This window comes from Nyctereutes procyonoides, unplaced genomic scaffold (genome assembly GCF_905146905.1).
Source record: "Nyctereutes procyonoides isolate TBG_1078 unplaced genomic scaffold, NYPRO_anot_genome, whole genome shotgun sequence".
NCBI lineage: Eukaryota > Metazoa > Chordata > Mammalia > Carnivora > Canidae > Nyctereutes > Nyctereutes procyonoides.
The window spans coordinates 42127456-42142133 of NW_026575140.1; the positions used below are offsets into that span (position 1 = coordinate 42127456).

The 14678-nt window shown below is 37.4% G+C and overlaps 1 protein-coding gene across 3 annotated transcripts in view; it reads right to left on the reverse strand.

Moving 5' to 3' along the window:
- DOCK7 (dedicator of cytokinesis 7) overlaps positions 1–14678 on the reverse strand; it is a 223800-nt gene that overhangs the window by 184735 nt on the left and 24387 nt on the right. For all 3 annotated transcript variants that reach the window (XM_055304932.1, XM_055304934.1, XM_055304933.1), the window contains exons 2-4: positions 11682–11787; positions 3758–3933; positions 3467–3535 (exon numbers count right to left, since the gene is read on the reverse strand). In XM_055304932.1, coding sequence (XP_055160907.1) covers positions 3467–3535; positions 3758–3933; positions 11682–11787 — 351 coding nt within the window. The remainder of the gene's footprint in view (positions 1–3466; positions 3536–3757; positions 3934–11681; positions 11788–14678) is intronic.

A 14678-nucleotide genomic window follows, 5' to 3' on the forward strand; every position in this document is an offset into this window, starting at 1 on the left:
AAGAACTAAAATAAAGATACTCATAGTAACATGAAAGGTTTTATTCAAAAGTCGATGTTTTAATCTTTCATGAAATGTTTAAAGGGCCTTATTTTGTGAAGTTGTATGTCTAAGCTACTCTAAAAAACCAGAAATGTGTTGAATTCTGCCTCCTTTATGACCTAAAATATTGACAGTATAAAATTCACAGCGTAGAAGAATGACATGATTCATGATCAATACTCTTCTGAATCATCTACTCTGACCTCTAGTTGGTTGCTATAAGGCTCTACGTGATTACCCATCCAACCCCCCCATATACACCACCATTGCTATGACCTCATATCCTGGCATCCTGTCCCTCATTTATTCTATTCCAGCCACGCTGACCTCTTTGCTATTCCTTGACCATTCCTAGCATGCTTCTAGTATGGAGGCTTTGCATGTGCTCTTCTTCCCTCTGCCTAATACACTCCTCCCCCGGATATGCAAAGGCCTCACTCCTTACTTTCTTCAGGTCTTTGCTCAATTCACCTTGTCTCTAAGGTCTCTTCTGATTAATTTACAAAGTAGGAAATTTAGTCCCACTTCTTGGCTCTCATTATCCCCCTCACACTACTTTTTTTTCCTCCATAAGAGTTACCTCTACCATACCTATTAATATTTATCTGTGTTTGTTTATTGTCCATTGCCCTCATCCCCAGGTAGAAAGTAAGCTCCATGAGGGCAGGGAATTGGTTTTGTTGACTGCTGTTTCATCACTGCTTAGCATAGTGCCTGGCACATACCAGACTCTCAGAAAGTATTTGTTGAGTATTTAAATGAGTGAAGTACTTTCTGTCCCTTTATGCTGATGTGCTGCATTACAGAAGAATGGTGTGGTTTCATCTTATGGCTTATTATTCCACTCTTCAGTCACATCCGCTTCGCCATTAAGCCCATCTGCTGAGTTTTTAATATTTTTTCACTGAATAAAATATTAATTTCCAGAGACAACTGGTTTATATGTCTGCCATATCCTTTCACATCTCCTTAAGGATATTAATTACACTATGGGTCTTGATCTGTGTTCTCTCAACTACTGCCAACTTTAAATTGTCAGTTCTATTATTTGTCGATTGGTAATTCTCTTTGAAGCATGCTGGTTTTCATCAAACAGTTGGCAAATCTGGGTGCTATGCTCCTTTTTAAATCTGTAACCCCATATCTACCTGCAAACACCATATGTGTTTGCTCAGCCCATATCCGGTGACTACAGAGAAGACGCAATCATGCTGCTGGGCAGAATCTGCTAGTATCTACTGTTCCGGGTATGAGGGCCTCCTCCATCTTCCAAGGCATGCCCACCCTGAGCACTGTATTATCAGCTCAACCCCCATAATCACTGCTCTAAAAAAAAAAGGCAGATAGCTCTGCAGCCGCTCCAGTGCAAACATGGTACAGGGGTCAGAGTACCCAAATGTCCAACAATTACCTCAGGTCCCCTTTCCATTTCGTGAATTCACTGCTTCTGAGCATACAACCCTATTGAGGTTTTTTTATTTATCTTCTCCTCAAATTATTCTGTACTGTGGTTTTCTCTTATGTTCCAATCACACCCTATCTTCTATTTTTCAGGGATACTTTAAAACCTGTAGCCCAAAAGCACCCCTTTTGCCATTTACTGATGTAAATGATAAATAATAGCTGACGTAAAGAAAAAATTTAAGCATTAGAATCTGATGCTCTGGGCAGCCTGGGTAGTTCAGCGGTTTGGCACTGCCTTCAGCCCAGGGCCTGATTCTGGAGACCCGGGATCGAGTCCCACGTCGGGCTCCCTGCATGGAGCTTGCTTCTCCCTCTGCCTGTGCCTCTGCCTCTCTTCTCTCTCTCTCTGTCTCTCTCTCTCTCTCTCTGTCTCTCATGAATAAATAAATAAAATTAAAAAAAAAAAAGAAGAATCTGATGCTCCAGGTTCTAATCCAGACTATCCCACTTTCTGGCTGTAGGACCTCAAAGACATTACTTAACTACTCTGAGCCTGAGCTACGTTATCTGTTGGAATTCTGAGATGAGTGCCAATTGCCCAATAAAATGCCCAACACATAGTAAGTACCCAAAAATGCTAACAACCTTACCATCTTGCCTAAACCAAGGTCAGCAATCCCATGATGAGAACTAAGTAGCACACTCCATGATTCTGAGATTAATGTTTTGCAACTAATCTCTTTATATTAAGATTTCTGATTAGAAGTTTCCAACATACATGTATAGAGGTAAAGACTTTTGAGTTATCTGATAGAGGAACAGTTTTCTTCAGTAATGCCAAAAATCTAGCTATTGAATTACTTATCAAAATTTTAAGTTCATAAAAACAGCTCTTCTTTATAAAGGGTAGCAGACTATGCTTTTATTAGGTCACACTAAAACTAAAAAGCATGTCAGCAGTATCCCCAAGTGATGCTTAGCACAATATTAAACCCAGTGAAATAAGACGGCTGCCATAAAGGCAAAACAATAAGCAAAGGATACATCACCATTTCTAGTACAATTTAGCATAGACAACTTCATTTGTGAAAACAATGTCGTAACAGAATTCTCCACTACTTCAATCATTATATTGCATTTAGAAAAATAAACTAAGAATTTTCAGTATGAAGACTCTTCAGTATGTAAATTAAAAATAGCAAAGGAAACTTATTTTTTGCGCTTAACCTGACTTGATATCTCAAACACCATCTATTAGAAAAATAAATTTTGTGGTAGAGCAAAATATTAATTTTTAAAAATATTTACCTGATTCAAGCACCTATAAATAAGGACCTATTAATAAAGGGTGGAAACCTTTCAAACAGCTTGATCTAGAAAGCTGGCTATTCCATTTAACTATTTAAGTTTCAACAAACTGGATTCTTTTGAATATAAATTATTCATCAATACCTACTCATTTTTTCCCAAAGAATTAGATTATAAATTATTATAATTATATATTACTAGTTATTAATGGTCAGTGACAATATAGAAATACTACTGATAAGCCTATTATCTTATAAGGAAAGTTAAGGAGGGATCCCTGGATGGTGCAGCGGTTTAGCGCCTGCCTTTGGCCCAGGGTGCGATCCTGGAGACCCGGGATCGAATCCCACATCAGGCTCCCGGTGCATGGAGCCTGCTTCTCCCTCTGCCTGTGTCTCTGCCTCTCTCTCTCTCTCACTGTGTGCCCATCATAAATAAATAAAATAAAAAATTTAAAAAATTTAAAAAAATTTAAAAAAAAGGAAAGTTAAGTAAATGTAGGCAGCAATAGATGCAGAACTCCTAAGGAGAAAATATCCATATACAAAAGGTTCTTCTAAAAAAAAAAAAAAAAAAAAAAAAAGTTCTTCTTTCGCTTCTTCAGCAATTTTTTTAAATGAATGTTCAGGTCTCATAATTATTATTAATCTACCTTAATCCATTTCTAGATCATACTCAGCATTTTTAATGTTATAATAAACATATAACTTACTTTCTGATCACAATTGCCCAGTCCTCTGTATAACTTCTTATACAATCTCTAACGTGTGGATCCATCTCACTATTTTAAAAAAGAACAAAAAAAGATAAATAAAAAGTAAATAAAAAAAGAACATACATTTGTAATTTAGTAAGGAAAGCAATGATGTTTGTGAATTTGGTTGCTTCTGTTCTTGTTAATAGGAAACAACATCACCATATGAAATAGGATCTGAATAAAATCAAGGAAGGTAGCCATTCCACAGTAACACTAAAACCAAAAATAGGTAGATAATCTCCTTACCTTTCTTCAGGTACAGCTGACACAAGGGTTCTGCAGTCCCTAGGACTATAAACAACTTCAATATCATCTGGAGGGAACTCAATCAAATCCCTCAATGGCCCAGCATCCACACCTAAAGGATGAGTACTGAGGTATTCCTCCAAATCCACTGGATCCACTGCTTCAGTAAGGGGCACCTTTATAAAGAGTAGTGGGTGTGAGAGGTAGGTAGAAAGGGAGAGGTGGATGTAACAATTTTAAAACTTTAAGCAAAGGAAATTTGTTTTAAAAAATATACGTTTTTAACCTAGTTATTTCTAAAATGTCAGCAAAGATTCATTCGGCCAGATGCACTAAAGAAACCACAAGGTGTCGGCCTTCTTATATTTGTTTATGCTTTTGAGTCAATACTCATCTCACTTAGACTTTGCCTGTTCCCCTCACATAAAATCAGTAAAGATAATGAACAGTTTTAGAATATTTTATGGTGACAAAATGCTCATTAGGATTCTTTTTTTCTTTTTTATATCTTTGGAATTGTCATTCCTAAGTTTATAAGCAGTGCTTTTACTTTATTTGATGTTATTTATTGTTGAGTATTCTAGTAAAAATATATAACCAGTCCGTGGTAGGCTGAAAATGGCCTCCAAAGATTTCTACATCTCAATCATGGACCTTACATGGTAAAATAAATACATACATACATACATACACACAAATAAAAGAATATTTGAACATGATTAAGGATCTTAAAATGAGGACATTATCCTGGATTATATGAGTGGGTCCTAAGCACAATCATAAATATCCTCATATGGAGACACAAGGAGTTTGGGCCACACAGAGGGGAAAGCCAGAAGACACAGCAAAGAGACATGTTAAGATTTGGGCCTTAAATAAGACAGAAGAGATACAGCCTGAAGCAGCCACCAGATCTGGACAAGGCATGGAACAGATTCTGAAGGGAGCCTCTGAAGGGACTGTGACCTCACCAAAACCCAGATTGCTGCCCACCGATATCATTCTGGCCTCCAGCACTGTAAGAAGATAAATTCCTGTTGTTTTAAGCTGCACAGTCTGCAGTACTTTGTTCCAGCAGCCATGAGAAACTGATACGCAGACTCTATGAAAAGTATCTATTAGCAGTAATAGAATATTCACAGAATTTTTAGCCAAGCTGAAATTATACATTTTAATACGATATCTAACACCAGAAAAAAATATTCAAGCAAAATTATGAAGAGTTATATAACAAATGTGCACTTGTGGACCAATGTTAATAATAACATGTAATTTCTCAAGATGTTCAACCAGGTAAAAACAGAGACACTATTTGTGTTATATAAAAGAAGGTGCTTTAATCTATGCTGCTTTGGACTGAACAACCACGGACAGGTAAAGCAACATTTTAAAGATAGTTTAAGTAAAATAATAAATGACCGGCACACCATAACACTCAAAATATAGCTGCTATTATCTTTATATGCTTTCTCATTCAAACCTCTCCCAAAACCTGTAAGTTAGAGATAATTAGTATTTCAATTCTACAAAGAAAGGCATTTGTGCTCAAAGAAGACAAACAACTCCTGAAAATGAAATAGCCACAAATGGTAGTGCAAAATTTAAAAATGGACCTTCAAGCTCTACAATTCAAGATTTTTCTCTCATAAGCATCCTACCTTACTTATTCTCTCAAGTACATCATATACTATCACGATGTATATCATATACATCATATACTATCCCTGTTCCTAAAACAGGGAAAGAAGCAATTCAGTAGGGAAACAATATTCTTCAACCATAATTGCTGAAAAAACTGGCTATCTATACGGGGGGGGGGGGTGTGGATGAATCTCAATTCTTCATCACAATATACACAAAATTTAAATTGAGATGGATTAGGGACTCGAATATAAATACTAAACACCATTAAAATTCAACATCTAGCCTAGGAGAATGTCTTTATGATTTGGGAGCAAGCAAACATTTCTGAGACATGACATAGAAATAATCATAAAAGAAAAATCTGATACATCAAAAGACACTTAAGAAAATGAATAGGCAGGGATGTCTGGGTGGCCAGCGGTTGAGCGACTGCTGTCAGCTCAGGGCATGATCCTGGAGTCCAGGATAGAGTCCTGTATTGGGCTCCTTGCAGGGAGCCTACTTCTCCCTCTGCCTATGTCTCTGCCTCTCTCTCTCTCTCTCTCTCTCTCTCTCTCTATGCCTCTCATGAAATAAAAAAATAAAATCTCAAAAAAAAAAGAAAGAAAGAAAAGAAAAAAAGAAGAAAGAAAAAAGAAAAAAAGAAAAAAAGAAAGAAAAGAAAAGAAAAAGAAAAGAAAAGAAAAGAAAAGAAAATGAATAGGCAAGCCACACTAAGAGGAAATATTCACAAAACATATTTAACAAGAGACTGGTGCCTAGAATATATAAAGAAGTCCTACATCTCAATAACAACAGGACAAACCACCTTCTTAAACGCAAGAGGGGGTTGACAAAACACTCACACAGGAAGATACAGGAACAGCCAGTTAGCACATAAAAAAATGTTCAACATGAAAAATCATTAGGACATACTTCCACTTCTGGAAGGATGAAGTAGACCTACTTTTCCCTATTCTTCCCACTAATTGTAACTATAAATCCCGGACAGTCAATATTAAATAAACATCTGAAGATTCTAAAAAGTAGGAAAAAAAGGCATATCAGTAGGGACCTTGGGACCCAAGGAATGGCACAACAATGAGTTACCTAAATTTCTTTTTGCTGTAGGTAACTCCACACTTGGAACTAGAAAAGCTCACAAACCAGAAACACCAAGGAACATGGCATGGGGTGGGTTGTGGGGGAACTCTAACAAAACCCTCTTCTCCCCAGCTGTTAGACAAAGAGAGGGGAAGCACAGCAAAACAGAAAAGTTTTAGACAATAACCATACTATTTCAGCAGAACACTATATAAAAAAGTGTGGACCCACCCACATCTACACAAGCATGGCCAAGTGAAAAGCTAGACGTCACCCTCACAAAGCTGTAACAAGGCATCCAACACTCCCCACCAAGCATGGTATCAAAGAAGTCACAGTGGGGAACTGGGATTTTCATACCTACTAGAAGGTATGAGCCTCCCACCTCCACAGTGTCAGTGGAGACCACACAGGGACATCTATGCAGTAATAACACAGCACTTCTTCCTCTTACTGTTGGGATAATATCTGAGGAGGTCTCCATAATACAGTAAAAGGTAAAGGGACAGAAAGGTACATAAAATTTCTAAACTTCAATCAAACTGGTAAAATGTCAACACTAGTTTTGTGATGTTATGTAAATACCTAAGAAACCACTTAAAAAGCTATACAAAGATATGCACTCAACAACACTACAGATAGATCAAAATGGAGTTCTAAAAAATGTTCAGGTAACCCACAGAAAACAGGAAAAAAGAAAACAGAAAAAAAAACAGAAAGAACAAAAAATAAAAGAACAGACTAAAACACTAGCAAAACCAATAACAACATTAAATGTAAATGGTCTACATAAACCAATTAAAAGATAAGAGAAGGGCAGAGTGAATTTAAAAGTATGACCTACCTATATAATATACAAAAAATTCACTTCAAATATATAAGGAATTTGAAAACAGAATGGGAAAAGTATGGTATATTATTGAGTCTTAATATAGACAAATCTTTAAAGAAATGCTAAGTGAAATAAGCCACAGACAAAAAGACAAATATTGTATGATTGTACTTTATAAGGTACACAGAATAGACAAATTTATACACACAGAAATAGAATAAAGGTTGCTAGGGACTGTGAGGAGGAGGCAACCAGGAGTTGTTTAGTGGGTACAAGGTTTCTGTCTGGGACAAAGAAAAATTTTCTGGAAATGGATAGCGGTTATGGATAGCAGTGGTGATGGTTACACAATATCGTGAATGCACTTAATGCCACTAAATTGTATACTTAGAAGTGGTTAAATGATAAATTTTATTATATACATATTACCACAAAATAGATGACAGACATAGATATACTGAAGTGAAATTTCTTTAAAGATTTATTTATTTATTCATGAGAGACACAGAGAGAGAGAGAGGCAGAGACACAGGCAGAGGCAGAAGCAGGCTCCATGCAGGGAGCCTGATGTGGGACTCGATCCCAGGACCCCGGGATCATAGCCTGAGCCCAAGGCAGATGCTCAACCACTGAGCCACCCAGGTGTCCCTGAAGTGAAATTTTTGAAACACTTTTTAAGTCAACATTTCTCGACCCAGATATTACTTCTAGGGCAGCATGCCTTTCAGGATTTGAAGTGTCACAAATGAATACTCAATGAAAATAATGACAAAAGGTGGAAGTATTTGCATATGTCTAATTCAAAATTAATCTTTCCTCAAAGAATGACCAACCATACCATGAGTACGTCTTAGGGTAGGGAAGGAGGCTATGACACTTTCTTAGAAACACTAAATATAGGATAAACAATCTCGCCTCCCAAACTCACACAGATTACTGGCTTTCTAGATGTGATGTTAGCTAGACTTGGATCACAAAAACAATTTATTTTGCTAAAACTACCTCCCTTCCCTCTGATGCCCATCAGAGACAGCTGCTTGGGTCAGTCTTGGAATGTTATGATGAGCTAATTTAACTATAAATTATTTTGAAGGCTCCAAGGAAAGATTCTATATTTACTAACCAAGGGAAGAGATTGTAACGTGATTTTATAAAAGAAAGTGGCTGGGCAATAAGCAGGGTTAAAGAGTGATGAGAAGCAATAGTGAAGCACTACAGAATACCCAGTAGGCAATATTAAAATACCTTCTTCAACAATCATTGTGTTGGAATTTGGCTGACATGTTCAGTGTTAAGATCTTTCAATCCTTTTTGGTATGCCATCAAAAATTCTGGATTTTGATTAGAGGGTATTTTGGGCTGAGGGATAGGAGGATAAAGGGTGATAGCTAAAGAGTTTCTTTTTTGAGGTAACGAAAATGTTCTAGGGGTGCCAGGTGGCTCAGTTGGTTGGGTGCCTGCCTTCAGATCAGGTCATGATCCCGAGATCCTGGGATCAAGCCCCAAGTTGGGCTCTCTGTTGCCTCTCCCTCTGTGCTCCCCTTTGCTTGTGTTCTCTCTCACTCCTTCTCTCAAATAATTTAAAAAAAAAAAAAATTTTTTTTAAAGAAATGTTCTAAATTGACTGTGGGGACAATTGCATAATCTGTGAATACATTAAATACACTGATTTGTAAATTAAATGGGTGAATTGTTTGGCATGTGAATTAAAACTCAATAATGTCATTAAAAAAAGTTAAACCAAAAAAAAAAAAAAAAAGTTAAACCAGGGATACCTGGATGTCCTGGCGGTTGAGTGTCTGCCTTCAGCTCAGGGCATGATCCTGGGATCTCAGATTGAGTCCTGCATCAGGCTGCCTGCAGGGAGCCTGCTTCTCCCTCTGCCTATGTCTCTGCCTCTCTCTCTCCCTGTATCTATCATGAATAAATAAATCTTTAAAAAAAAAAAAGTTGAGGGAAGAAGAAACTGCTTCAATTGTTTTTGTTTTAACACAAGTGATCAAAGACCAAATTCTATCTGTGGATTTTATATAGATCCCCATTTGAATAACCCAACTACAAAAAGATATTTATCAGATAAGCAAGGAAATTTAGCATGTATTAGATATTAGATGATACCAAGGAATTACCATTAATTTTGTTAAGTGTGGTAACACCATTATGGTTAAGAAAATATCAGTGTTTATACTTGCCTTTCTATTTCTGTATATGTTTAAAGATTCCCATAATTTAAAAAGTACTTTATCAGGGATCCCTGGGTGGCTCAGCGGTTAAGCACCTGCCTTCAGCTCAGGGCATGATCCCAGAGACCCGAGATCAAATCCCATGTCAGGCTCCCTACATGGAGCCTGCTTCTCTCTCTGCCTGTGTCTCTGCCTCCCTCTCTCTCTCTCTCTCTCTCTCTCTCTCTCTCCCATTAATAAATAAATAAAATCTTAAAAAAAAAAAAGTACTTTATCAGAGAGAATACAAGAAGACAAACTGAAGTCAGCAAGCTCTGACAATCCTTTGAAGGAACTGTATTGCAAAGAAGAGCAAAAAAATACCAGAGGCTGGGGACAGGTAGAAAAGTAGGGCAAAAGAGAAGGACTTTTTTTTAAGTGGGAGAAATAACACATGTTTGCATACTGATGGAAATGACAGGGTAAACAGAGAGGAAAGGTGATAAAAGGAAGAGAGGATTATTATATTTCAATAACTGAGAGAAGGAGGAATTGATTAATGCCTCCACTTGTTCACTAGTGGTTCATCCAAAGTAACAGGTGAACATAGACTACATGGATACAGATGACAATCAGTGAATACACATGGTGGTAGGAGTATATGGAAGTTTTATTCTGACTGCTTCAATTTTCACAAGTGCAATATGAAGCCAAGTCATCTTAGGAGTAAAAATGGAAAAGAAAAAAAAAAAATGGGAAAGAGTGATTAGGGGTTAAGAGTAAGGAGGCATGATGGGCAGCCTGGGTGGCTCAGCAGTTTAGCGCCACCTTCAGCCCAGGGCCTGATCCTGGAGACCCAGGATCGAGTCCCACATCGGGCTCCCTGCATGGAGCCTGCTTCTCCCTCTGCCACACGCTCTCTCTCTCATTAATAAATAAATAATCTTAAAAAAAAAAAAAGGTAAGGAAGCATGAAAGAAGTCAACTAAAATAGTGGGGAAATGAATGAACTAGGAAAATATACTATTTGTTTGGAAATGTTAAGGCCTTTGTGACTAAGTGGTCATAAACTGAGTAAGACCAGTCCGTGGGATTACATTTTTCTCCAGCTACACAGCTGTACAAGTATAAATAGTGGTATATTTTTAATTCATTCTTACTATAACTAGTAAGTATCAGGTTTTTGGTTTGTTTTTTGTTTTTTGTTTTAGATTTTATTTATTTATTTGAGGGAAAGAGAGCAGAGGCGGGGGAGCCCGGGGGCAGTCAGAGGAAGAGGGAGAAGAAGTAGACTCTCTGCCCCTCTCTCTCTGTCTCTCATGAATAAATAAAATCTTTAAATAAAAAAAAAAAAGGTTTTTTTTAAATTATTATAACGCTGGGTGGCTCAGTGGGTTAATCATCTAACTCTTGATACCAGCCCAGGTCATGACCTCAGGGTCGTGAGATGGAGGCCAGTATTGGAGAGTATTTGGGATTTTCTCTTTCCTCTCCCTCTGCATCTCCCCGCCAATCCCGTACTCATGCTCTCTCTCTAAAACCTCATTATTCTCATGCCAGTTTTTTTTTAAGACTTTATTTATTCATGAGAGACACAGAGAGAGAGAGAGAGAGGCAGAGACAGGCTGAGGGAGAAGCAGGCTCCATGCAGGGAGCCCGACAAGGGACTCGATCCCCGTTCTCTAGGATCACGCCCTGGGCTGAAGGTGATGCTAAACCACTGAACCACCTCACCTGGGCTGCCTGTCATGCCAGTTTCTTAATAAGAATACATATGTTTATGTCTCTGACACAATAACTGGTTAAGTCAATGATTCAATAACTGTATATTCCCTTCTATTAAAGGAGACAGATAATACTACAAATCTACATAATTAATATTTCCTTCAATACCTATTTCTAGAATAGACCCCTAAATTTTCCTGTAATGTATAACCTTAGATCTGGGAAGTCTCAACTATAAAATTCTAGAATTGATAAATCCCGAATATAAAGTTTCAGAGTTAACTACAAAATCAATACCTTTATTACACCTCCTGACAGTCTTCCCAACTCAAATTTCAGGAAAGAAAGGAGTAGGAACAAGTAAAATTATGAGACTAGTGATGGGACCCAATCCACTGGCTCTTGCCTTTCCACGTTTTTTTCATGGCCTCATCAGTAATGCACCAGTAACATCCCATATTTTAAATATGTTACTTACTGTGGTATGATGGGATATATTGCCAACAATGTTGAGGTTTTTGAGTAGTTGAGGAGAACCACTGTATTGTCCAGAGATCTGCTTCCTGACTTCAGCAGCCACAGTTCTATAACAAAGTAAGTAAATACATTATTAAAAAAGAAAACAACCAAGTTAAAAATGTAAAGAAAGTAAGTATATTAAATATTCATTTAAAAACCACCAAAATCTCAGAGTAACAATAGGGCCACAAATTCAAAGATATTTTAGTAAGTACTGCCTATAATTACAGAACATCTTTATGCTGATGTAGGATGCAAAAGTGACAGCCAACTTACAGAAGGCTTTTTTTTTTTTAATGATTTTATTTATTTATTCATGAGAGACAGAGACATAGGCAGAGGGAGAAGCAGGCTCCATGCAGAGAGCCTGATGTGGAGCTCGACCCTGGGACTCCGGGATCACACCCTGAGCCAAAGGCAGACGCTCAACCACTGAGCCACCCAGGCGTCCCCAGAAGGCTTCTTTTATATCTCGTATTTCTGGAAACATACTTTGGCTTACAACATAGCAGGAAGCTATAATAAGATATATATTAAAATGTATACATCTTAAGCATATAAAATTCTAAAATATTTTATAAACAAAGAATTAGGAAGAAAAAAAGTCTTCTTTCCTTTCTAATACCACTAGCTCCTTATTCATGTCCCCAAAAACTAAAACTATTCCTTATTTTTACTTAACTATTAGAAAATGTCCTTAATACTCTGCTTAATGGCTTTCCATAATCTGACCCTAATCACCTTTCCAGTCTTGCATGTCCTTTCCCAAATTCTTGTCAGCAAACATAAACTGATTCCTACAAAGCTGTTTCTCTTCTGTATCCACAAATTCAATTAACTAGTTTTAAAGGGAAAACTCAAATGTCAACACCTGCATACAAACTTCTTAGCTCACCAACTAAAAATAATACCACCATTCATTAAAACTCTTAGAACAAAAAAAAAAAAACCTCTTAGAACATTTATAATCTAATCCACTTTCCTCCTTCCTATTTTTCCACAGTTCATATATGCTCCGTATAAACAGAGGCAGTGATTTCGTTCGTCCTTGTTTTCCCTAAAATATTTAGCATGCAGCAGTCAAAACAAGTGACTGATTGGTCCTATGAAATATACAGTATTAATGACCTTTCTGACAAATGAGGTAAACCACAAAAGTATTACCATACTACAACAGATAAATCTTTATTGAATTAGGATTAGAGTTTAAAGTTCCATCATTTTGGGGAGCCCGGGTGGCTCAGCGGTTTAGCACCACCTTCAGCCCAGGGCGTGATCCTGGAGACCGGGAATAGAGTCCCATGTTGGGCTCCCTGCATGGAGCCTGCTTCTCCCTCTGCCTGTGTCTCTGCCTCTCTTTCTGTGTGTCTCTGATGAATAAATAAAATCTTAAAAAAATAAAAAATAAAAAAATAAAAGTTCCAATCATTTCAAACTGTTTACTAACCCTTGGGGGCATACTAGCATTTCAAATTTACTTACATAGCATTTCTAAAACAAAAATATTTTAGATATTCCAATGACTTTATACATCATTAATCTCCATATCTTTATACTTTACAAAACTATAAAGCAAAATATTCAGTAAGTCCCAAATCCAGTAATGAAATAACTTCCTCACATTAGTAACATTTTTATTAAATAGAAATTATAACTTTAAAAAAATTATAACTTGAGGATCCCTGGGTGGCGCAGCGGTTTAGCGCCTGCCTTTGGCCCAGGGCGCGATCCTGGAGACCCGGGATCAAATCCCACATCGGGCTCCCGGTGCATGGAGCCTGCTTCTCCCTCTGCCTGTGTCTCTGCCTCTCTCTCATCTCTCTCTGTGTGACTATCATAAATAAATAAAAAATAATAATAATAAAAAATAAAAAATAAAAAAATTCTAACTCAAGAACACAAAATAGGAACGCCTGGGTGGCTCAGCAGTTGAGCATCTGCCTTCAGCTCAGGGCGTGATCCTGGGGTGCTGGGATCGAGTCCCACATCAGGCTCCTTGCAGGGAGCCTGCTTCTCCCTCTTCCTGTGTCTCTGCCTCTGTGTCCCTCATGAATAAATAAATTAAATCTTAAAAAAAAACACTATATAAACACCACTATCAATAAATTTTGTGCAATTATTTTTCTGCAGTCAATTTCTAACTTCTACACTATGATCATAACTGGCCACTTCCTTATTTCATAAAATTAGCCTTCTGGATTTTTTTTAATCTTTTCCAAAAACTAAACCCTACTTTCTCCTATCATTCTACTGCAAACAAATTTAAATAGGTCTAATGACCTGGTTTCCAGGACAGCCTGATAATACTTTTGTTCTGCAGCGTCCAGAGACTGAATTCAGAGCCCTGAATATCGCGGTCTCCAATTGAATTTCCAGCTGAATTTCTAGACAATCTCATTTTCCAAAAATTACCCAGATTTATGATACAATCTTCCCCCCACTTTCTTCTCTCTCACACCTCCTTCCTTTTTCATGTTCAACCATTCCACACATATTTACAAGCACTGTTTTGAGCCTAATACTCAGCTAGAAATTTTTGATACAAAGGTAAAAAAGTTATTAAGTCTCAAGATCCTGAATTACCTTAGCTTTTTTAAGTGGGTGATTTGAGGCACTTTGGGCCATTTTTGTGCTTTATAAAAGGCTAATTTGTTATTCAAATTGTGGAAACCTAGAAGTTTATCCTTCAATAGGTAAATGGATATACAAACTGGTACATCCACACAATGCAATATTACTCAGCAATAAAAAGAAATATGTGGGCAGCCCCGGTGGTGCAGCGGTTTGGCGCCGCCTGCAGCCCAGGGCGTGATCCTGGAGATCCTGAATCGAGTGCCGCGTCAGGCTCTCTGCATGGAGCCTGCTTCTCCCTCTGCCTGTGTCTCTGCCTCTCATTCTCTCTATGTGTCTCTATGAATAAATAAATAAAATCTTTGAAAAAAAAAAAGAAATATGT